At 40.5% G+C, this 25,871-nt stretch overlaps 1 protein-coding gene across 1 annotated transcript in view; it reads right to left on the bottom strand.

Moving 5' to 3' along the window:
• PDE10A (phosphodiesterase 10A) overlaps positions 1–25,871 on the bottom strand; it is a gene marked incomplete at its 5' end in the record, with an annotated part of 577,771 nt that overhangs the window by 26,018 nt on the left and 525,882 nt on the right. Inside the window, 5 exons of the mRNA XM_082855961.1 lie at positions 7,136–7,308; positions 14,820–14,975; positions 18,402–18,552; positions 20,108–20,191; positions 22,837–22,979. Of these exons, the coding sequence (XP_082712087.1) occupies positions 7,136–7,308; positions 14,820–14,975; positions 18,402–18,552; positions 20,108–20,191; positions 22,837–22,979 (707 nt within the window). The remainder of the gene's footprint in view (positions 1–7,135; positions 7,309–14,819; positions 14,976–18,401; positions 18,553–20,107; positions 20,192–22,836; positions 22,980–25,871) is intronic.

The following is a 25,871-nucleotide window of genomic DNA, read 5'->3' as shown; positions in this document are numbered from 1 at the left end:
TCAATTAGTAGTCAGATGATAATATATATATATGTTTTGTTATGAAATTTGAGAAATAAGAAAAGGAACAACTAAGGTACAAAGAAGGTATAAAAATAAAAGTTAAAATGAATGAAAGAGGGCTTCCCTGGTGGTGCAGTGGTTGGGAGTCCACCTGCCGACGCAGGGGACGCGGGTTCATGCCCCGGTCTGGGAGGATCCTGCATGCTGCGGAGAGGATGGACCCCGTGGGCCGTGGCCACTGGGCCTGAGCGTCCGGAGCCTGTGCTCCGTGGCGGGAGGGGCTGCAGCAGTGAGAGGCCCGCGTACCGAAAAAAAAAAAAAATAATGAAAGAGCAAACACACAAGAAAGAAATGATAAATTTTTAAGAAGTTTGTAAAAAAGGAATAATTAAAATGAAAGGACAAATTTGATTAAGAAACAAAGGGAGAAATAAAAATATTGAAAATTAGATAACTACAGATATAGTAAGATAAATAAATTTTAAGTGAGAATAATTTGTGTAAATATTTTATGTGAATTTGAAAGTCTAAAGGAAAAATGATTTTCTAGCAAAATAAGTTGACCAAGAGGTGAAATAAAATGGAAAAACCAAAACAATTACCTCAAACCACAAAAGACATTAAAATGTTTGTTAAAGATCTTCCATTAAAAAAATGTGCCAGACTGTAATGGTTTTACAAATAAATATAATTTAAGCTTCCCCAAATGGATATCTTTAGTTATTTAAACCCTTCTAGACCAGAGAGAAATTTAATTTCGTAACTATCATAATCTTAATAGCAAATTATGATACCATACAGAAAAACAACTACATGTCAATTAATGGATTCAACATAAACTTGCTAAAAAAGCAAAAAAGCAAAAATTGATTTCCTTAGTATATTAAAAAAGTAATTCCATGGGAAACTAGAGTACAAGGAACTCAGTGGTAGCACAAAATTAGGAAATTTAAAAATCTATTAATAACATAAGAAATCAATAACACAGAAATTAGGAAAATCATATTATCACTGAAATCTGAATATGAATTTGATAAAATTCCTAATAAAAAGTAATATAAACAAGAAATGAAGAAAAAAACTCATACCAGATGAAAATAATTTACCAAAAAAATCACATAAAAAATTAAAATCTAAAATCACTACAATTAAAATCAAACACATATTAGATATACTTGCTTTTTCACCATAATCCAATACTGTTTTGTAGGTTCTAATTATACAGTCAGATGAGAAAGCAAAATAGGTATCAATATCAGAAAAGTGGAACGAATGATATTTAACTGTAGATGATGTGAAAGTATGCCTAGAAAATCCAAGAGATTAATATTTTCAACTGACACAGAAAACATAATAAAATTGCTAGAAAACACATTTTTAGAGTTCTAGTCATGACGGAATAAATTCTGAACAAAATTTAAAAACAACTCATTGAAGGCAATTGAGTACGTAAAAGCAGGCAGAAACTGAAAGGAGTTCAAAACCTTTGGGCATAATCCACATTTATTAGCTTTTCTGCTAAGATTATGGCTCAGTTGGGGTATGAGACATTTAGAGGCCCCCAAAAAGTCACAGTATGGTGGAGAGGTTAGCATCTGGGCTGTCAGAGCACATGGAATTTGAGGAGAAAAATCCTGGAAAGGAGAGAGCCACAAAGGCGATAGTCCCCAAATATGCAATCATATTCCCCTCAAATCCTTGCCTGGACCTAAGGACCAAGGCCAAAACAGAAACAGAACCACACAAAAAATGCTTAAGGCACATATCCATAAATTTAGGATAATCCATGAGAAATTTAACTGGCCACTAGAATAAAAGTCAATTATCTTCAGAGAAGGATAACAGGATCCAGAAAGATAACAGAGAATACATATTATCCACAACGTAGCATATAAATTAAAAAATTACTAGACATCTAAAGAAAAAGAAAAATGTGTTCCATGACTCAGAAAAAAAAAAAAAGTCAACAGAAAAAGACCCACAGAGGACTCAGTTAGTGGAAATGAAGACAAGCATTGTTAAGTAACTGATAGATATACTAAAGAATCTCAGGAAAATATATACTTGGATACAACGGGTGAAGAGACAGGAATTTTAAAAGAGACATAGAAGCTATAAAAATGAACCCCAAATAAATCTCAGAACTGACAAACACAATATACAAAATAAATCACTGGATGGAATGGACAACAGATTGGAGAGAACATTAGAAAGGATCATTGAAATTAAAGGCGAATCATACCAAATTACCCAGGGAGGCCCAGGGAGGAAAAATGACTGAAAAAACAGTTCAGAGCCCTAATAACCTGTAAGACAGTATTAAGTGATCTATCACATGTGTAATTAGAGTTGCAGAAGAAAAATGATGGGTTGACGGAAAAAAATATTTGAAGAAAAATGGTTAAAACTTTACTATGTTTTCCTGTAATCAGCAGCCCAGAGACCCAGAAACCTCAGAGGAACTCAGGAAGGACAAGTACAAGGGGACACTGAGGCACATTATAAACAGAGTGCTGAAAAACCAAGGATACAGAGAACATCTTAAATAAAAAGACACGCTACATACAGGAGAATAACAATAAGCATGACTGCTGACTTCTCATCAGGGAAAAAAGAAAAAGATGGAGGTCAGAAGACAACCGAATAACATTTTAAAAATGCTGAAAGAAAGCCTGTCAACTCAAAATCCTAAATCCAGCAAAAATATCTTGGAAAAGTGAAGCCAAAATAAAGGCGATACACTAAGGCTGAAAGAATCTGCTGTCTGGACTGAGGTAAAATAATTACCAGACGGAAATCTGGATCTACACAAATGAATGCAAAGCACTGGAAATGGTATACATATGAGAAAATATGACAGATTATCTTTTTCTTTGTAAAAAATTCTTTAATAATCTATTAACTATTTAATTTAAAGTATTAGCAACCTTGGTGGTGTATACAACATATGTAGCAGTATAATATTTAACAACAACAGCATAAAAGACAAAACTGGGCATAACCGGATTCTGTCTTTTTAAGGTTGTTACATTGTACAGAAATGGAGTAATATTAATTCAAGGTGGACTGAAAAATGCAGATTCATGTAAACTCAAGAGCAACCACTTGAAAACATACAAGCGTAACAATAAAAACGAATAGAAGATATAGAACACAGCAACAAAGGAAACATTTCATTAACTCCAGTGAAGACAGGAAAGGAAGGACAAAGAACAAAGGGTTAAAGAGAAAACAAACAAGAAATGAGACAAACATAAATATAATTACATTAAAGGCAAACGAACTGACAGTCCTAAAGGAAGCAGCCACTGAAAGTCTCAACTACTGCTGATTACAAGACACATTTAAAATATAAGGATGCAGATAGGGTAACAGTAAAGGATTGGAGAAGAATATGACATGCCAATAAGTAAGCATAAGAAAGCTGGTGTGGCTATTAGACACAGAAAACTTTAAGGCAAGAAGTATTAACAGAATAAAAAGAGAATTTCATAGTGACAAGAGGATAAATCATAGAGAAGACATAACAAATACACAAATGTATAAGCACCTAATAACAAATTTTCTAAAAACATGAAGCAAAATTGAGAAATATATAAAAATTCATAACTTTTTTATACTGGAAATTGTATTTCCATTAAAAACTGGAAAAAACACATTCACAAGTGATAACATTTATAACGTGACCAGTATAATTTAACTAAAAAAAGATAGGATCTGTGTAAATAAACTATATAAAATGTTATCCAAAACTAAAAAGTCATGTCAATGCTTTTGGATGAGAAGCCAATACACTCTCATTTACAAGTGAAGAAATAAATGCGATGTAACTGCAATCAAAATCCCAATGTGGATATTTTTAATTGAAAACAAACACGATAAAATATTCTTTTTCTTTTTTAAGTATTCACTATGAAGGAAATAAAGGGTCATGATGTCTATAATCTACAAGGAAGTGGCACAGTCAAAAAATAAAGGCAAAAAATATGTTAAAATGTTAATAATCCTTGAATGTGGGTATGAGTATACATTTTAGTATAATTTCTACTTTTCTTAAGTTTGAAATTTTCCTTATAAAAATGTAAAAAATGCATTTACTAAGTAACAATTTCCATGAAGTTTTCGGAAAGTAAATGAAAGATGAAGATTATTTTACCAGGTATGTATGATAAATTTCAACATAGTTACAATAATCAAAACAGTATGATCACAGTCGAGGATTAGATAATTAACAATTACATGGCTTAAGGAGTCCAAAGAAGTATTTGAGTTTATATGAAACTTCAATTCAATTCAGTGGAAGAAAATAGATTGTTAATTAAATGGTATTGATTCAACCCATCAGGAAGAAATAAAGTTATGTTCATAAAAAGTATAACTCCAGAAGCATTAATATGCAAAGAAAATTTTAAGTACAATTTATATTACTTTGAGGATAGGGGAGGTCTTCATAAGCAAGACAGGAAACCAGATTTGATAAAAACAAATGAAAGATTTGGCTTCATGAAATTAAATTTCTTTGTATTTAAAATAAAATCTAAATAAAACTTTTGAAAAGCACCTAAGAAAATGTTTGTAACATATAACAGAGAAAATGTTAACATCCTTAACAAAAATATAGAATGCAAACTGATTTATAAAAAAAGTAAAGAATTCAACAAAAATTACACAAAAGTTGTGAACAAACAGAAGTAGGAACAAAGTCAACAAACATGAAAAGATCTTTAATGCAGGGAGTTGTCAGAGAATGGCATACTTAAAGAGAGACAGTTTTCACCCTATGTGAGGAGAAGTGTGAATTTCTACCGTCCTTTTAGAAAATTTAACATGTATCTACATTTCTAGCACCGTATGCAATGTGATATATATTTTTAAAGGACAGTAGATGACTTTATAAGAGGTTATTGCAGAATTATTTATGGTGCAAAATTCTAGAAACATCTTATCAATAGGAGGAAGGTTTAGTGAGCCTTTAGCTAGTCCTCCATACTACGTGATGTCACATAACTCTTAAAAATAGGCAAGCATCTGGTATACCGTCGGCCCTGCTCATCTGTGGGTCCTGCATCCGCAGAGTCAACCGACCTCGGATCCTGTACTATGTTGCTTGAATCTGTACAGGCGGAACCTACGGATACGAGGGCCAAGGGCCGACGAAGGGATTTAGGGACTTGAACATCCACTGATTTTGTTATGCGGGTGGTGTCCTGGAACGCATTCTCTGTGGATACCGAGGAAGGCCTGTAATCATGTTTTTGTTTAAAGATGTATGTTTGTGCATATAAACAGCTTAGAATAAACAGAGGAGAATGCATGGTTCTATTGGTTCTGCAGAACAGGACCCAGCGGACCCCCGGGTCTCTCATCCGCTCTGTGCAGACGGAAGAGTGACCCTATTCATCGTCCAGGGCCATTTTATACAAGGGACGTAATACCCGTATTCTGGTACCTGCAGGGGCTCCGGGAACGAACACCCACGGACGACTCTATTATTGTTTTTCTTGTATATACCTGCACTCTTTGAATTCTTAAAACAAATATGCAACACCTTTAAAATGATTTAATCATCGTAACTATACAGTATACACCACTAACATGTACATATGCATTAAGCACCAAGTATAATATTACTTGCAATTAGATTTTTAAATTTTCTATTTTATAAGAATATTACTATTGTAATCATTTTGCTAAAATCATATGCAAGAAACTTGTTACTACTTACATGACTCTTATTTATAACTTAAAAACAGTGTATACACATAGTTTTCAGCAAGCCAAAGGATACCTTAACCCAGCGCATATTTCTCCAGTCTTACCATTGCCATAAGAAAGAGAACCGTGGACAAACTCCCGTTTCTACAGACATGAAGACTTTAAATCACACGCATCCCTTGGGCTGCAGGCAGAAGAGGGTGTGTTGTCCTGCATGACACTGACCCTTCTGCCAACCCTGGGAGGGTGCTGGCAATGTGTCCAGACTGCCCTCTGTAAAATTAAGATGTATATTTTTTTCCTCAAAGAAGGTTCCCCATAAAAACTCTGATGATCATATTCTTGAAGAGGTCAACTTTATTTATTATGTATCTGTCTCTAGTCATTGGTAGACCTAATGTGTTGTGTTTGGGGTACCTGAGTGAACTGCTTCTAAGAACTGAAAGCGGATTTCTCTAGAAAGAAATGTTATGATCAGTACCTTAATGGATCACAGAGGAGGTACTCAAAGCATCCGAGCAAAAAAGAATAGATTCAACTTCACCAAGACTAGGATGAACCAATAAACAAGCGTTCCCCAAATCTAAAGATAAAGACGGCATCACTTAAGATGGACCTAGTCAGACATGGAAACGGCAAAAGGAAAGTCCTACAAAGAAAAGCTGGTGGTAACCACCTACACACCGGCAAGGCCAAGAGGGGTTTTAGCCAGTGGACTGAGCTCTAATGGACAGATGGGTGGACAGGTGCACGATGAAAACACGTGATACATTTCTGAACCCAGCGGGCAAGTCACGCCTGTTCAGAAAAAAAGGAATCAAACTGCCTTAGCCTGATGCATTAGAACATTTAAGGAATCTCATTCTCTCTGTTCTGACCCCACGTTCAGACCAACTTTGGACTGCCACTTGGCTTCCTGAAGGATTGTGACCACGCTGAATGCCAATATTCTGATGCTTATAACTAGAATGTATGCTTGCAGATCAATAAAATGGAATTCAGGTTTTATAGATCAATCGCATTGGCTTGGTTAATAAGATCTGGATTCTGATGAATCCATTTTCATTTGCTTTTGAGTCTGTGAGGTCAATGACCAAACGCTGGACTGTGATAAATTCAAGGAGAGGCGTCTTGGAAAATGACTTCCCTTTAAAAGTACCCATTCCTATGTGACCAGTTTAAATTCTAATTCATATTTTAGTGACCTTCACAATACATCGTCAGCAATCTTGTCAAAACGAAATATCCAAAGTAAATATAAAGTGCACATAAAACAAACAAAAAAAAACCACATAAATTCTTTTTACATTTCTTTTTTCAAATATAAATTTATGCCAAATTACACTTTTGTTTTTAAATATAAATTTATTCCAAATAACACTTCCTGGGCTACTAAACTTTCAAAAATTATTTTTACCTATGTGATTGATTATTAAGGTTTAGCGATCCGGTCTGGTACATCTCTTCCAACTGTTTCCTGTTTCCAAAGTATAACGCAAGGTCTGTGGCAATGATGGCTTTGCGGATGATCTCAAGCACCTGTTCATATTCGCTGGAGCTCAGGGTGGAGAAGATATTGTGCCCCTCCAACTAGGGAAAAAATACAAATAAACACCACCAATAACAAGCACAAGCTCCAATCTAATGACATTTTCAGTTACTTGAAACAACAGTCAGTCAATGGCATTTGGTCAGGACAGGTTTTGGGGGAACAAAAGGATAGTTTGAAATGACTAATGAAATTAATGTTTTGGTTTCTCTTCACGATACAACAATGAAGCTACCACTTCAATGAACTATTTAAACTACGTAACATTTCCCACCATAAAATCCCAGTGATTTAAATATACACCTAGTTTTGGGATATTTCTAGTAAGGAATTAAAGGACTGGAATATGCAAAATATTTAAGTAAAAGACTTTTCCTTTTAAACTACTTAAGAACTTCGGTAAGTTTCACATTCTACTGGAAATTAATGGGCTTAAAAAGTCATCTATATATTTGTCCACTTCCGCAAGCCTCATGATTAATAAACTATTTTCTCTGTATCATAGAAGAAAATGTCCCAGGACCTGAACATAAAATTTAGGCAAATTAAAAACTCTCCCTACAGGCAAGAATGCTTTTACATAAAGCACAAATCCCTGAGGTGCAAAAACCGTAAGGCCATCCTGTCTTCTGTCCTCATGGGAGAGGGACCCAGCAGATCATCACCCTAAACAAGACCAAACACTGGTCATTTGAATTCTGTTTTCTCATAATTATTCTTCTGTATATGAATCTTTTAAAAACTTTTTACAATAATTTCTTCCTCAGGATTTTAAGTTTTATTTGTAGTTGAGGTTAAAACGGGTCATTTTTGTTCAAACAAAAAAAGGTAGATATTCAATTTGTGGGTTCATCAATTATTTTTTAATGATTCATTAGTCAACACAGTTGTACTATAAACTGATTTTCAATCGTTCCCGCTTGTCTTAAGCTACATATATTGACTGATAAATTACATGACAAACTTCAAATTATTAAAGTATATTTCTTTACAAAATCAGACATCTCACTAAGATATCGTCTGCTTCCTATTACTCTGAAATAAGGTTGTATGTGCCACATTTATTTTCGGTTATCAGAATCTTCCTGTATTATTTACTTTTAAGGTATTATATTTATATTTAAATTATCCTATGATAAATGGAGTTAGTTCTAGTTGGTTCTTTTTCAGACAATGATAATAGTAAGGACATGTTTGTAGAATGCTCTAAGGTTATAAAGCACTTTCAAACACACGATTGCACTTTCAAATTATAAAATTTAAATGAATCTTTGATATCTAATTGAAATGAAGTATTTGCTGAAGCATTAACAACATTTTTATTTGACTAAAGAAAAACTGCAGTACTTATATAAACTGGTTATTTCAGTAATTTTTAGTAATGTAATCTCACTTGAAGCAGCCTTCATAAATACAATAGGGCCAAAGAGGTGGACATGATAAGGACAGGACTTCAGCTCAACACAAGGAAGAACCATCTAAATGTTCAGAGTTACCAGGTGAACTATGCATGGGATGCTGTTTGTGGAAACATTTAAAACACAGGCTGGTTAGTAACTGATGGGAGACAAGGGGCGGGGATTTAGTCACTGGGAAGGTAATTAACTTCCAAGCCCCTTTCAACCTCAACTCTAAACTTGTATTGTACAAAGTTACAAGAAAGAAATCTTGACTCTGACTTGTGCTAAGAAAGCTGCTTTGCTTTGATCATAACTCAAGTAAAGCAGCTGGCCTCTGCTTCAGCACTTAATGCTCTGTGACCTGGGCTCCCCCCTCATACACATGTTCCACATTGGATGTGTTTGGCTGGTACTCACGCACACATCTGCTCTTGGCAGGTCGTCGGAAGAGGAATCACGTGTGATCTATATTTATATGATTTACTCTCTCTATCACCAACAAACTATTAAATTATAGCACATAAAATATTCTCACATACTGTTGGATTTTACGTTTTAACCTCTCTAGAATAGGGACTTCTTAGCCTGGGTTCTATAAATTCTCTTGGGGACCACAGAGCAATGAACTCACTACAACTGTATATAGTACGTTGAGTGTGGCATCCATAAACACATGTTTTCATCAGATTCTCAAAAGTGTCCATGACCTAAGACAAAGTAAGACCCATTTTAAAGGATCTGTATATTCTGCTGGCTATTTCAGATTCATTATTTCTTTTTTTACTTTACTTTTCGATATTAAAGGGAAACTAGGTGGAAAAGTTCAGCAGTGAACCTTTATGATGAACAGCTGGACTACTTCCTTCAACATTTTACAAGAGTAAAGGGAATAAGTGATTAAAAAAAAACAATAGATGGCCCCTTCCTTTCAAGAGAATATAGTATATATTTATCAACACTTTGCTCCTACCAAAACAAAAGACAATAAGGGAGATACAGCAACCAAGCACAGCAGATAAACGCTGAAAATGCTTTGAAAGCTCCAATTTCACATTAGTTAACAACCTAATAAAACCTCACAAAATAATAAGATGCTTTTATATACCAACTGATTAGTTTATTATAACTAATATTCCAGGTTACGCTGTTTAAAGTTTATATTAATTCAAGGCAGTTGATCCCATGTTGTATCAATCAAGCATAAAATAACAAGCATTTTATACCCAGCAATGTTTCTAAAGTCCCAAGATAGGTAAGGAGCATATAATTCTTACGTCTGTGAAAGCTTACGAGTGGGCTCTGTTTGTAAAGGCTCAGCTGCTTAAGCAGCTGAGATTTGTGAGATATGTACGAGAGAATAGAAACAACGCTGAAACGGTCCTGATGCTGAGAGACTTATCGGGGACACACTTTAAGGTCTTTAAGGCGGATGGTCCTTAAGGTCCCTCCTAACTCTCAAACATGATGGGTCTAAGGATTCTCAGCGTTCTGATTCACTGTTAGAGCACTGCTTTCTTGCCATAGCTGTATCTTTCCCACCACAAAATGAGGAATGTGTGTCTCATTGAGCAGATATTCAGTCTGTAGCGTCTCACTTTGGGTAAGGATATTAGTAGCTACTATATCCAAGGTCTTAAACAACGTAAGTTCATTTTTTTTAAGGCGTTCGCTGTTCAGTGGTACACAAAAAATAGAGTAGCATGGTCCCCACGAATGAGGTCAGTGAAGACCATGGGAGCACATGGGACGCTCTTCTCGGTGGCGACATGAATTCTGAAGGACCGGTGGAGGAACAGAGGAGGCATGAGACCCTGAATGTTCGCTGGAAGCACAGACACTTCCGTGCAGCTGAGGCAAATTTAATACAGAAATGGTAAGAACTAAAGTAAAAGTTTTTTAAAAAGGCCCGGATGCAGGGCTTCCCTGGTGGTGCAGTGGTTGAGAGTCCGCCTGCCGATGCAGGGGACACGGTTTCATGCCCCGGTCCGGGAAGATCCCACATGCCGCGGAGCGGCTGGGCCCGTGAGCCATGGCCGCTGAGCCTGCGCGTCCGGAGCCTGTGCTCCGCAGTGGGAGAGGCCACAACAGTGAGAGGCCTGCGTACCGCAAAAAAAAAAAAAAAAAAAAAAAAAAGGACAATAACATGTTCAGACATATATTTGGAAGATAAATTTGAGAACCACAAGTTTGGGGAAGTGGTGATCAATATGGGGGAAAAAGGGGCTTCCCTGGTGGCACAGTGGTTGAGAGTCCGCCTGCCGATGCAGGGGACACGGGTTCGTGCCCCGGTCTGGGAGGATCCCACATGCCGCGGAGCGGCTGGGCCCGTGAGCCATGGCCGCTGAGCCTGCGCATCCGGAGCCTGTGCTCCGCAACGGGAGAGGCCACAACAGTGAGAGGCCCACGTACCGCAAAAGAAAAAGAAAAAAAAAAAAAAAACTGGGGGAAAAGTCAGTCAAACAGACAACGTCTAATGAAGGCGGAATTTGGGATGTCACTCGGGAAAGGTCCTTGATGGACATGTAGGAGACTGTACGCTCAGAGGGGCCAGTTCAGCACCCACTACAGGCGCCAAATGGGAACTCTGTCTCCTATGAATGCCCCTCACGGCCTGTACACAGCCCCTGGCCCCAGTCACCGGGAAAACAGTCCTGAGACCCAATGTTGAGACAAGGGGCAGCTCAGCAAAAGTTAAGAATCTGAGCCTATCTTTCCTCTAGATGCTTTCACACTTCTCCTTACTTCATTCCTGACTTAGTCTCCTCCCACTGCCCACTCGGGGCGGGGGCGGGTGGGGAGGGTGGGAACTGCCCACTGCATCTTTCTCCCTGTGATGGAAGTGAAGGCAAGTGTGAACGAACATACACCCCTCCTGCCGTGCTGTACCGTGAATAGTTCTGTGCTAGTGTGTGAAGGACTGAGGTTAGCTTTTAAATATACTTCCCCTTTCTGTTTGCTGAGGTTGCTGTGGTCACACAGGGGGCCTCTTCCCCACGCTTCCCCAGTCGCCCAGATTATCCCATAAGTAATTGTGGCAACAACACTGAAAGTCAGCATCCGGGTTAACGAGACTGTGGTCTGTAGACACACACACACAGAGCCACACACACACAGCTTTGAGGAGGCCTCGTGGGGAACCATCTCTAACCATCGTGGTGAATTTTTTTATCTCCTCTTTGGCCACGTTGCCAAAGGATGAATAGTTCGGGACTGCGATCCTCTGTGCAGCCAGAGCGCTGAAGGCTGCCTGCGGAGATGAGGACGCCGAAGGAGAAACCCTTCCCTACCCTGACCGCTGGGCGGACAGACCTATCAGAGGGCTCCGTGTGACGTAATGACATATTGTTCTGTCTGATAATTCAGTGACTGGATGTTGAAATTAAATTTTACTCTCGGCCAAGGATATCACCTTAATTGGTCAAGTCTGGAGGTGTCCTGACAAAACTTCAAACTGGCAGGGCTTGGTGACTGGAGCTGGGGGCAGGGTGAGGGGGAAGGACTCTAACAGGGTCACTGGCCCGTGGGGTGAGTGAGGCACCATCACGGGAGCTGTAAAGTAACTCAGCACGATTGTGGCCACACTGAACGCCAAACACAGTTCAAGCGTTTGGAAACAGAACCTTACGGTGCCCCAGGCTGACACACAGGCGTGAGAGCCACAGCCTGTTAGGATGGCTGGGACCCCAGGAGGCCGGCCAGGTGGAGCGGCAAGAAGAGCCGCTTGAGGGCGGAGCTGTGGACGCAACAGGCATCTGTGCTTTTGCTATCACTGTCCCCCCGGGCCTGAAACATGGGCTGGCAGCTGCGAGGCAGTGAATAAATATGTTCGCTACTGAAACGAATTTCACGAGGCAGTGAGATGGATCTGAGAAGCAAAACTCAGAGGAGCTATCGTGAGCATGTACGATCAGCAGATTCTAGAGATTTCCAGAAAATGAAGGGGCCCTCCGCCATGCTCCTGCCCATGAAGATGGGGCGAGTTTATGCCCCCTATGTTTCTCCCTGTCACAGCTCACACAGGAGGTGTTGGTCAAGCCAGGATACAGATTCAGATTTTAACTGGTGGGCTGAACCTGTGGCCATGACGGTTCTTCTAGCCGGCTTCCCATCCCGTTCGTCTGCTGAGAACCTCACCTCTCTAAAGACACAAGAACAAAGGTGCCCTTATGTTCCCCCCACCAGTGACTGAAATGCCTTCTCTAATACTCGGAATCGAACTACCCTCCAACAACTCTGTGGATGCCAGCAGCGTGCCTGAACTTAATTCACTGCCTGAGTCCCCGTGATGGTGCTCTGGTCATTCTAGGAACACCGCATCATGTAACACAGAGCCCCCACGTGGCTGAGGGTTTGCTGAAAATGCGACAAACTGCTCTGTGCCACCTCCACTGTCAACGGCGGCAAACGGAGTAAGTCTTCCTGCCAGAAGTCTTCCTTGGCTGGGTCAGACCCTCTCCACCCCTTCTGCTTTGTATCACTGCTGTATCACACAGTTTATATCTTATTCCATCCAGCAGCGATGTACCTTGCAACCCTGGCCTCTGTAAATTCTCTTATATTTAAAATAGGTTTTCTGAGGGAACTTCAGGAAGGCTATTAAAATTCATTTGCAGATTAAGTTGCCAGAAATGCTGTCACAGTCACATGTATGAATTCATTTAGGACACAGGATGCACATGGGGCCCAGGAGGCCTAATTATTTCTAAATGAAGGCGTCCTGATGTCCTTTCTGGCATAGACCCTTTTTCCTGGGCAAATAAATAGCCTAAGGGGAAAGCAGATATAAACTGTCATAAAGTTTTATAAATGTCTATTTACAAAAAGCGTGTTCTAATGCACGTGTGTGTTAATACATATGTGTGTGTATATACACCTATTGTACACACACATATATAGGGACATGCATCTATATTATACACACATACAAATATACATATATCCACACACATCTTTTATCCTGCCTAAATTTCTAGGTATGTATGTATGTATGTATGTATCTATCAGCCAAACGTACATAACATACATCATTTAAAAAATGAAGTATTGGTGCCAAGGGAACATCGGGAATGGTGACTACCTATTGCTTTCAGGGATAGAACCAGCCCGGGAGCAAGGGGGACATTCAGCCACCTGCCGGATATGACTCCGTATCTGACAGACCTTTCGCTCTACCCCGCAGGTCATCAGAAGAGCACCTGCACTTCAGTAAGCTCACCATTTACCTTCTCAGCCCTGAGGAAAAGGGGCCTGACCACGTACATGTTGCTGGGTTTTGAAAAGATCTGAGTGTGCAGTACTACCAATCACCGGGACAGCTGAGACCATGAGGCACCACTAGGAGAAGCTACGGAGAGGAAAAGAGCCCTGGGTGGTCAGGGGAGGGCTGGGCTACACAAGAAAGGAAAACTGCACCAAGTGGCAGACACCTTTCTGCTTCGCAAGTCGCCCACAGCCAGGCGCTGCTGAGGTCCTGCCAGGGCTTTGCGTCCCAACCTTGAAAATTCCAAATCCTTCCCGTAGACACGTAATCAAAAGATCTAATAAGATTTCTCTTCCTATTTTGAGGTGCTGACAGTGAGAGGAAGAAACGGGGTCCACTATTCTTAAGTCAAACAGAGATCACATTTTAAAAATTGTCTGTGAGAGGAGTCAAAGCATTACGAGGCGATAGTTACGTAGTTAAGATGACTTTGAGAAAAAGGTTTGAAGTGAAGAAGGAGCGTACGTATCTCACAGGGAAGGGAGACCAGTCAGCATCCAGCTCAGTCACTAAGGACATCTTAAAAGCAAGAAAACTCGATTTAAAAACACACAAAAGAAAAAATAAAAGAACTTCAATGCACTTAAAATCTTGTTTGCCTAACGTTCAAGATTCGTTGTTCAACACATTCTGGTTCAAGAACATGATGAGCCATGTAGATTAAATTAACTACGTGAAACAAACTTTGCCTTAGGGTATAACGTACTTAAAAATCAAATGTGATTGCAAAAAATATATAAATCTTTTAAAAAAGGTTTTACGATAAGATGTAGCTGCTGTTTCTAAAGAAAGCCAGAAGAATATCCCTCTTTTATGTATAAACCGTGGGTCTCTCTGACAAGACGACGCACACACGGGGCAGCGGTCAGGCACGTGGCCCTGGGCGCCTCACCTGAAGGATGGAAACGGTCTGGGAGAAGTGATGCTGTTCCATGGTCGACGTGGAGTATAGGGCCGCGAGGGGGTGGTCGAATTTCTGCAGGTAGCTGTTACTGAAGCCCCTGTGGTCCAGGTCGTGGCACAGACACGCAATTAGCAGTCCCTTGCGCTTAAGGAGAAACCACAGTGCACAGATGTTCAAAACAAAGAAATGGGACATGAGGAAAGTTACGGTTAGTATTCTTATCACACTGACTTCTGTCACTGATGCAGCCAACATGCTCATGAATGCCTGAAGTAACAGATAATCTAACTTCTTTTTTAAGCAGTTTCTTTGTCTTTCTGCTTAGGAACTTAACAATCAAATTATCCTTGAGTTTTCCTGATCGACTCTGGTAAAAAGGGTAGGTGGTATCAAATTAAAGCAAATGTTCCAAAGAATCACAGATAAAGCAAGTCTGCAAAAGGAGAGGACAGTATCAGTTCTTCACTTAAAAATCTATTCAATATTAAATTCTAACGATGTTACTGCTATCATAAATGAGGCATATAGCAAGTAAATCATACAGCATGTGAAAAATGGCAAATTGTATACAAAAAGATAAAAGGAAGAGCAGGCTGAAGGGGACAGGTGAGAGGCGGGTGGCTGTGATGTACAGCAGTCAGGATGGGCCTCAGAGAGGCAGAGGTGCAGGTGAAGGGGAGACGCAGGTGGCTCCCGGGGGTGGGGGCGGGGGCGGGGGCGGGGCTCTCAGCCAGCGCACATCCTGGCAGGGGAGCCTGCCTGCGAGTCACAGGACCAGAGTCACATGACCAGGACTGACCACTGCAGGGGCTGCGGGGAGAGGACAGAGAGGAACCTGAGGGCAGGGCAGGGGAGGGGAGGGTAAAGATCTTGTATTATCTGTGATCCAGGGACCGATGGCGGGGTTTTCAGCAGAGCAGTGACATCATCTAGCTGACGCTCTTTAAAGATCCCCACGCTGGCCACTGTATTGAGAACAGACTCCAGGAGGGTGGGAGACAACTGGGGGAGGCTTTCGTCGTGACTCAGGCAAAACATAACAGAAGCTTAGACCAGGACGCTAGCAACGCAGGCTTAGGAGACATGACTAAAGTCTGGAAGATTCTGCAGGCAGAATCAACAGAGCTTTCTGGCAGGCTGGGCATGAGAAGAAAGGAGGGCAGGACGGCGAGCGGGGGAGGGGAAGCCAAGCCTGAGGGCCAGGTCATCAGCCTTAGACGCTGATGGACGGGGTCTTCACTGAGAAGGGAAAGTTGAAAGGGGAGCGGGCTGGAGGAGCGCTCGGGAACCGAGGGTGCTGGGGGTCCTGGAAGCCACGTGAGGACAGCGACGCAAAGAGGAAAACTGAGCCCTGACCCTTGGACCCGCACGGCCCCTGGACCAGAGCATTTTCTGGGGGGTGACGGAGCTGGTTTCAGAGAAAAGGGGAGGAGAGGAATTGCAGGCGGCCAGCACAAGGGCTCCACCAGGGGCCGGCGGCAAAGAAGAGCCTAGAAATCCGGAGGGAGCCGAGCGGAGAGGCAGAGCCAGAGGGTGCAGTGAGGTGGAGGTCACAGCCTGCGACCTGCACGGGATGCAGAGCCTGCGGAGGACCCAGCGCGGAGGGAGCGAGTTAACGGAGCGGGGGGCGGGGGAGGGAAGAACCGCGAGGGCAGGGACCTCTGAGACCAGGGCAACTGGCAGGGCGGCTCTGGACAGGAGCCCGGGCAGCATCGAGGAGGGCGTGAAGCCGGAGTGCGCGGCGCCACCGGCCGCGGCGCCTGCACAAAGCCCCACCGGAGCACTGCGCCTGCGCCCTGCTGCTGCCTTAGTCTCGCCGAGCCGCGCTGGTTTCTCCTGCCACCTAATGGGCGGGGAGGTCGCCCCGGGCACCCGCACCCCTAAACTATGCGGTAGGCAGGGGACCAACCCTAAGTGTTCGGAGGTCTTAAGACACTGAACTGTGTATGTTCTGGGGGTCGTTTGGTTTGGGGGCTGTTCCCATATTTTATGCTGCAACGTCAGCCATAATGAATCTGGTAAGAAATCTCAAGGTTGTAAAACCTGGTACAATAGATAAAAGCTTTCTAATTCCTTTTAACCGATTTTATTTGTATTGATGTTCAATAGTTTTGTCAAGTGTATGCCAGCATCAAGCATCTGAAAATAACTTACAAAGTAAAGAACTACCTTTGTTAACTTTTCCTTTAAAAACATCAAATGGTCATTTCTAAAGCTCTACTAGAGATTACATATGCACCTTACAAAATATATTTTAAATACTTATGTATGTTATTTGGGGGTTATTTTTAGCCAAAAGACCTGAAGTTTCTGGAGAAACAGAATGATATAATTCTAGAAACTTAAATGGAAGTCAATATGTAGTAACAAAACTTATCTCATTTGTCTTAAAATTTTCCCATTTTTGAATATAAATTTTAATATAATCCAAAAGAATAATTTCTATAATTCTCAAGCTTACAGGCTAACTTTTGGCAGAAAAGATAATAAAATTGCTTTCTTAAAAGGAAGTGAATGGAGAAATACTGAAATTTTCAAAAATGTGGGGTTCAATGAAATGGAAAATTGTTTAGAAAAATTTATATTAAAAAAGAAAAAATTTCATCGTGTGTGTGTGATAAATAATTTATTAGGCTAAGCCCCATCTAAAGATTATTAAGAAAAAAAGGAACGTTTTGACTCTTTACAATAGCATTTTTTTTCTAAAATGCATCTTTCAAGTTTCCCACCCAAATTGTGAATTTGGTCTGACAGGATGGAAAGGACAGGACTGGACCTCAGGGTTCTAGTGTTGGTGGACATGACCTTGGGAGAAGCACAATTTCTTTATCACAGAGACACAGCTCCCTTTCTTCACGTGTCCTGAAGCAGGAGGAGAGAAGGGTGGATTCGAGTTAGGGCTTTCATAGGGCTGCTGGGACCTTGTGGAGAGAGGGCAGTGAGGCCATCAGGAAGGTCCCGCCTGGGAGGAGCACAGCTGGGGCGAAGGCGCCCCATTACCAAATGTGGGCTGGGCATTCAAGGAGGGGGCTCGACAGCAGTGCACGAATGGACTAGGTGTCCCCAAATCTTCTCTGAGTGCGTCACCAACTCCAAGTCCGTAAAGTCCGGTGAATCAATGGAACATTGCCGAGCCCCTGTTCCCTTATGCTAGAGAAGGTCAGATAAGCATTTATGTTTTAATTGTATTTAATGCTCTGGGTTCTCAGATGGGTAGGATATGTCTCCATCATCCAGGGCATAAGGGCAAAGAGAACAATTCACTTTGTTTACATCCTTTCAGAAGAATTCAGCTTTAATAGGGAAGAAAGACTACAAAAAGGAGTGTTTCCTTGAGGGATATTTTGATGAAGTTGGAATTTCTGTATCTACCTTCCTTATACAAAATAATAGGGAAAATGCTTGGGTACGACAATTTAAAAAGTGTGCTTCTGTGAATTTACGGAACCAAAATTTGTCCTGGAATGACATAGAGTCGCCTAACTATTTCATAAACGTACTCCAGACATAGAGTACTTCAACCCACTCAGGTTATTTGAAGCGGGAGAGAGAAAGCGTGTGCACACCCACCTCGAGTTCGGTGAAGAGCCCGTGGTTGTTCTGGAGTATGGCGTACATGCAGTGTGCCACCGTGACTGCGTGCTTCCAGTTGTGGTAAGGGACCCGACGATAGTTTTTCTTCACAGACATGATAAAACGACACAACTTTTCAAGCTCAAAGCTGTGCGGAAAAGAAATTGTCATGACAGAAACTGGTAAAGAACCAGTACGTTCCAGGAGACCACTAGATGTGCACGTCTGTCCTGTACGCGCTTGCACGGGTGAACACTTCCGCGGGGACGGGATGCAGGGGCACGGGGGCCTCACTCCCCAACCTCCTCACTGCTTCTCCAGCCGGGTGAGAGAGGCAGACTCTTTGGTGGCTCGTGCTCTGACACGGTAACGGGCCCACGGGGGAGCAAATCCCAGAATCAGCTTGCCGTTACCCATCAGGAACACCCGCCACCTCTTCCCTAGCTTTCAAGCACCTCCTGCATCCCATCGTGCTCAGCAGACAACAGCATATCATCATCCTGTTCAAGGGTATTTTTAGCTAAGTTCTTCCAGAAAGCATGTTCAGATTCACAAGCTGCGACCATGCATACTATAAGAATTTCCTAGGTGAGTGATTATCCTTTCAAGAGGAATCCAAATTACCATGGGACACTCAAATTATTAAGCGGTGGTAGCAGATGGCTATATCCAAATCTTGACGCAGTCCATGAAAGAATATGACGTATTTTATCATACAATATGGTTATAAATTTTTATGTGTATCATGTGTTTACACGTATTTAAAGCCCCACCAACTCTCTCAGTGGATTTAAGGCAGCTTAAGACAAAGGCATATCAATATGAAACAGGGGTCCCCGAAATACCGAAGAGACGAGAGTCCATAAAACCTCTAAATACATATAACCTTTATCTTTCTCCACTGAAAATGTTCAAATGTCCCTGAAGTGTGAGGTATGTGATTTTAAGAGTTTCAACTGGACAAACTCTCAATTGCTATCTAAGAAATAAGTGGCATTAGTTACCCTGTGTACATCCTTTTGAGACAATAATTTATAAAAGTCACTGGTGGAAATAAGAGAAAACACAGAATTCAATAGGAAACAAGTGACAATTTAGTTCTAGAGATGCTAAGAGCCTCTATAAGCCACTTAATGACTAAATTAGTAAAAAAAGAGAAAAAGAAAATTATTCCTTGCATTTTAAGTATGTGTTTAAGCTGTAAAAAAAAAAAAAAAACAGATACAAAGTCATGAAAGGCCTCTGGGACAGGCCACAAGGAGAGGAGAGAGATTTGCAAGGAAAGGGCAACATAACTTCACTACTAACAAAGGACTAGACTTTGAATTAGGAGACCTGTTTCTTTCACACTTGTTTTAACTGATATATAGAAGTTAAAGGTGAAGGTCGATGTTAAATGTGTATGTATATTCCAAAACACACCTAAAAACAGTATGCAATTATGTTGAGAAGTAATCTCTGTCTCTTTTAGCTCCACCTATATCCTTCTGATCACCTGGTTAGACCTGGTTGTTAACCAAGGCAGCCTCTGAGGGAATCTAAAAAGGCTGCATATTTGTCCAATAATCTTAGCCTTTTTTAATTTAAATATCTAGAAAAACAATTTCTATGTGGCATATTTAAGGTAATTATCAACCAAAAAAGTGGCGAGGCATTTAGGTAGGGGAGGAGAATTTTAAAGCAAGTGTGTGGGTCACACATACCAGGCTGTCCCACAGGACTGGTGGACCATGTAGACGAAAATTCCAGGCCACATGTTTTCAAAGGGACCGATGTCAAAGTGGAACCTGAAATAAACAGAAAGCACAGGTCATGAGTAAATGTAATTAATTAGGATAAACATAATAACAAGTAAAGGGAGTAATTTAACTTTTTGCCTATCAAGAGACTAAAAAAAATACTAGGAGTTCGGCCCCCTCTTCCTGCCTCTCTCAGTCACATCTCTGTTGTATTCAAAGGTTTCCAGGAGGAAATTCCACACATTCCCTCAGGAACTTGGTCCAAGATCTAAGCCATTGCTTAATTCTTTATTAAGCAATCTGTAAAAAGGAACATTGTGTTTGTTATCAGAGCAATGACAAAGTCCAAAATAATTATATTATGAGCCCTACACAGCTCACAGATACGGGGGAGGAGCTCATCTGAAATTTTCTGAGATGAAAATTAGTCTATTTCCTATTTTAATCCAGAGAAAAGTTTCATAAATATTAACATCCGAAGTTATTACCTATCTTTCATGTGCTAATTTGGTTACAAACATTTAACCCAAATAAGCAGAACGGGAAAGTATTAAAAGAGACCATTTTCCTCTCGTTACAGCACTTCTGACACCAAATGTGTGAGTTTTCCACACCAAGCAATTCTCCGGTTCTCTGCAGACGCCGGCTGACTTCCTGCAACTCAGTTCAATTCTGTCATTACCTGGAGTTAACGCAGACCCCAGAGGTTAGGGGCGCAGGCCCACAGGCTGCCCCCACTTGAAACGTCAATCACAAGCCCAGGCCACCCACACTTCTAATCCATCGGCTGTTCCCACAACCCCTCCTCAGGTCAGATGATGCGCTAGGACAGCTCCAGAACTCAGGGAGACACTGCGTTTACTCTCACCGGTTTACTATGAGGGATACAACACAGGAAGAGCCAAGCGAAAGAGAGGCACAGGGTAAGGTAGGGGGGAGGGTAAGGTAGGGGGGAGGGTAAGGTGGGGGAGGGTAAGGTAGGGGAGGGTAAGGTAGGGGAGGGCAAGGTAGGGGGAGGATAAGGTAGGGGGAGGGTAAGGTAGGGGGGAGGGTAAGGTAGGGGGAGGGCAAGGTAGGGGGAGGGTAAGGTAGGGGGAGGGTAAGGTAGGGGGGAGGGTAAGGTAGGGGGAGGGCAAGGTAGGGGGAGGGTAAGGTAGGGGGAGGGTAAGGTAGGGGGAGGGCAAGGTAGGGGGGAGGGTAAGGTAGGAGGAGGGTAAGGTAGGGGGAGGGTAAGGTAGGGGGGAGGGTAAGGTAGGGGGGAGGGTAAGGTAGGGGGGAGGGTAAGGTAGGGGGAGGGTAAGGTAGGGGGAGGGCAAGGTAGGGGGGAGGGTAAGGTAGGGGGAGGGTAAGGTAGGGGGGAGGGCAAGGTAGGGGGGAGGGCTGCGGAGCTCCCATGCCTCTCTGGGGGCACCCCCTTTATAGCGCCTGATGCCTTCACCAACCTGGAAACTCGCCAAACCCCTTGGTTAGGGTTTTTTGGAGGTTCCAGTACATGGGTACGGTTGACTAAATCACGGATCACTGGTGATTAGCTTAATCCCCAGTTCTCCCTGGAAAGGAGTCCAAGGGTAAGGCTGACTTCCAACCCTCTAATCATAGGCTGGTTTCTCTGGCAACTGGCCGTCATCCTCCGAGAGCCACTCAAAAACTCAGGGTGGCTGAAAGAGGTTTAATATGAGTAACAAAAGATGCCTCTCTCACCCAGATCACTCAGGGAATTATAAGAGTAAAAGGAGCTCTGTGCCAGGAACTAGCTACATATATATACATATATATATATATATATATACACACACACACACACACACACACACACACACACACACACTATATAATACATATACTGTTAAAAGATAAACTGAGGCGTATTAAAAATCTTAAGAGTTTATTTGAGCAAAAACCCATTTGAATAGAGCACCACCAACTTAAAGCGGTTGAGTGCTTTGGTGACAGGAGCCATGGAAACACATCTAAAGAGAAGATGCAAAGAAAAGAAAGTATTTGATTGGCTACAGCTTAAAGCCTAGTTGGCTGTTCAGAACTGGCTGTCCTTAGCATTTCCATCTCATAACCTTGAGGCATTTACAGGTTTAGATTTACAGGTTCGTTTACTAGGCCGCCAGGGCATTAAAGTCACATCAGTCTAACGGCCTCCTTGTTTAATTAATTTAAGAATACTCTGTTTCCAAGTATAAACAAATATCAGCTCTGGATCACTTCTGAAGGTTTTTTATGTAGTTATATAGTGTTGGCTTGTACTTCTAATGGGCAGGTCCTACCACCAGTAACAAATACATTAGCATAGGATTAGAAACAAAGTGTGAAAGTTGAACTATTTATTACTAAATTCTCAGATTTAATTTGTAAATTTAAAATTATATGGAAATGAAAACTTTCAGCTATCTGATATTAAATGTCATTTTGAATATTAAATATTACATAGTGTAAAGTGTGCAAAAGACTAAAGAGAAAAGCTAACATTTAGGTTAAATCATTTCAAAATGGTGTTCAGACTTTTTCTTTTTAAAGATAAAGAGATCTGGCCTTTCCTTCCTTCCAAGGGGAAAATGGCAACACAAGAAACCACACATGTAATATGGTATTTATGATTCTAATTCTAGAACCCATTTCACTTTAAATTCAATCAAATTAAAAATCTGTTCCTGAAGAAACTGACAAGACAAAACTCTCACAGTTCAATTTCTTTGCAAAGACGGGCGGGAAGGTTGAAATGCATGAGGCCTTGCCATTCCTCTGAAGTACAAATGCTATGATAGGACAGCTTCTCCATGGTGACCCGGTAAATGCACTCCGAATGACGAATTCTATGATACATCTGGAAAGCAAATCCAACAGAGAAAAAATAAAGAATGTTTAAAGTAGTTTTGTCATTAAAGTTCAGAATTTGGTATAAAAAAATCAGAACTATAATTGGATTCACTATTACTTTCCATTGACTACTATTACTATATATATATTTCCATATACACTGAAGATATCCATGACACATGTGACTTTGAAGATACAAATAGTTTTTAAAAAAATTATATCTCCTTTTTAAAAGACTTATTAAATTCCGTAACAAATGTCTTTTTGCTGGACGTTATCTCTGGGTAGAGAGATTACCTGGTACCTTATTCTCGGACTCCCGGCCTCCAGAATGGAGAGAAATAAATGTCTGCTGTTTATAAGCCACCTGGTCCATGTATTTTGTTACAGCAGCACAAACGGACTGAGACAGAGACTAAATGAGACAAGAGTTAAGGTATTTTTTTCTATGTCTCCTTTTAAAAATATTTAGCTTAATTCTTGGTGATCTCAAAGTCCTCTAGTCCAGGGAGTTTGAAAAATGTTCGATTGTAAAGTTCTTTACTGGTAAGATAAATTTAAAGATGCATGCATAATAAACGTATACTCCTTCAGCAATTATATGCACATGCACTGTGCTAATATATTGTTTATATTATGAAACAAGCTAAAATAGAAATTTAAAAAGATAAAAAGTACATATTTTTAAAATATTTTATTTTATTTACTTAGTAAACAAGACTCTTTTCGTTCATACTAAACAATTATATATTTTGAAATGAAGCACTGTAATTGTATGTTATCAACTGTCAAGTTTTTTTCTTTACTACTTTGTGAGATGGTGGCGTCAAGTTTAATACTTAGAAACAGTTGTACTATTGGAGAAGAATATGCCAAAAAGTATGCGGATCCAGATGGAATAAAGGTAGTATTGACTGTTCTTAACTATCACACTTACAGTTTTGCTCCCTAATGACTAACACTTTTGACTGAAATTCAGACAAATTTCCATTTTCCCTGATGTAAATCAGTTAATCTTGCAAACTAATCAGTTGCATCTTTATATATTATCAATCAGGTTCAAAACCAATGACACTCAATGAAATCATTCATGGGGAAGATGTTAATAAATTAAAAGCTGTTTCATAAAATAAATTTTTTAAAAAATTCAACTTTTGAAGACAGAGAGGGAAAAGGAAATAAAAAACAGATGGAACAAACAAAACAAATAACAAGTTGATGGACTTATACCTAAACATAAAATGCGCCTGGTCTAAATATCCCCATTAAAAAGAAAAGGTTATCTGATTGAACAGAACTGCAAAACCCCAACTCACGCTGTTTACAGGAATCCTACTTTAAATATAAAGACTCAAATAGGGTAAAAGTAAAAGGCTGAAAAAGATATTTAACACCAGTCTAGAGAAAGTGGGAATGGCTGTACTTGTATCAAATAAAGTAGATTTCAGAGAAAGACTATTACCAGGGATAAAGAAGGTCATTTCAAAATGATAAAGGGGTCAGTTCATCAGGAGAACCTCATACTCCTAAGCGTATATGGTCGGTTGGTTGTCAACGAGGGTGCAGAGGCGAGTTAGTGGCGAAAGAAGTCTACACAACAAAGGGATCTGGATCAGTGGGCACCGGTGGGCCAAATAAACAAACAAATGTTGATCCTTCCCTTGTACCATACACAGAAATTTACTCAAAATGTAAAACTATAGAACTTCTAGAAGACACCATAGGAGAAAATCTTTGTGGGCTTAGGTTAGGCAAATATTTCTTTGATACAATGCTGAAAGCATGATCATAAAAAGAACAAATCATAAATTAGACTTCTTCAAAATAAGAAAGAAACTGTTAAGAGAATGACAAGCCAAACACTGGGAGCAAATATTTGCAAATAAGCAACGTGATAGATGAGTTGTATCTAGAATATATAAAAGAACTATTAAAGCTCAATTTAAAAAAAAACAGACAATCACAAACAAAAAATAGGCAAACGATTTGAGAAGACCCTTCACCAAAGAAGACATGGAGATGGCAAATGTGGAGAAACTGGAACACACACAATGATAGTGGGAATGTACAACCACTTTGGAAAACGGTTTGGCAGTCTCTTAAACATCCCCTCACCGGATGACCCCACCGTTCTGGGGATTTACTCAAGGGAAATTAAAGCGTGTGCCCACGCAAAGACATGTGCAACTTTATTTGTAACAGCCCAAAATGAAATAGCTCAAATGCCCATCAACAGGTGACTACATAAACAGCTCATATCCATTCAATGGAATACTCAGTAATGAAAAAGAATGAACTATGTACACACACAATGTCATGGATGAATCTGTGCTAAGTGAAAGAAGCCAGGTAAAAAGGAACACAGATTTTATGATTCCAATTATAAAAAAATAGTTCTAGAAAATGCAAAGTAAGTTATAGAAAGTAGGTCAGTGGTTACTTGAAACTGGGGGATGAAGATGGGGAGGGTCCCATGGGAGGGATCACAAAGGGGCCACAGAAGCTCGAGGGGGTGATGGGTACATCTGCCATCTTGATGTGGTGATGCTTGCACTGGGCTGTGTGCATACACACCTGTCAAACCGTATGCTCTAAACGCATGCAGTTCACTGTATATTTATAAACCCCAGTAAAGTTTTTTTAAAAAGTTTGCTCCCAGTCTTTGTAAAGGTATGTGATAATTTGTATATGTGACACATAAATTTCAGCAAAAAAGTCACATGATGGTGATGAAAACATCCGTTTTCAAAGTACTCTGTGGCATGAGTTTATTTGGAAAAGCAGTTATCTTCTTTTTCAGTGTTAATGTTACTTGCAATTTGAAAGTTCAGATTAAACGCTTATTTCTTTGAACATGTCTTCTAAGTAACAAAACATTGCCATTTGTCATCAGAAAAGA

The sequence above is a fragment of the Leucopleurus acutus genome, assembly GCF_964270905.1.
Source record: "Leucopleurus acutus genome assembly, chromosome: 15".
Classification (NCBI taxonomy): Eukaryota; Metazoa; Chordata; class Mammalia; order Artiodactyla; family Delphinidae; genus Leucopleurus; species Leucopleurus acutus.
This window is presented reverse-complemented; position numbering and strand designations above follow the sequence as displayed.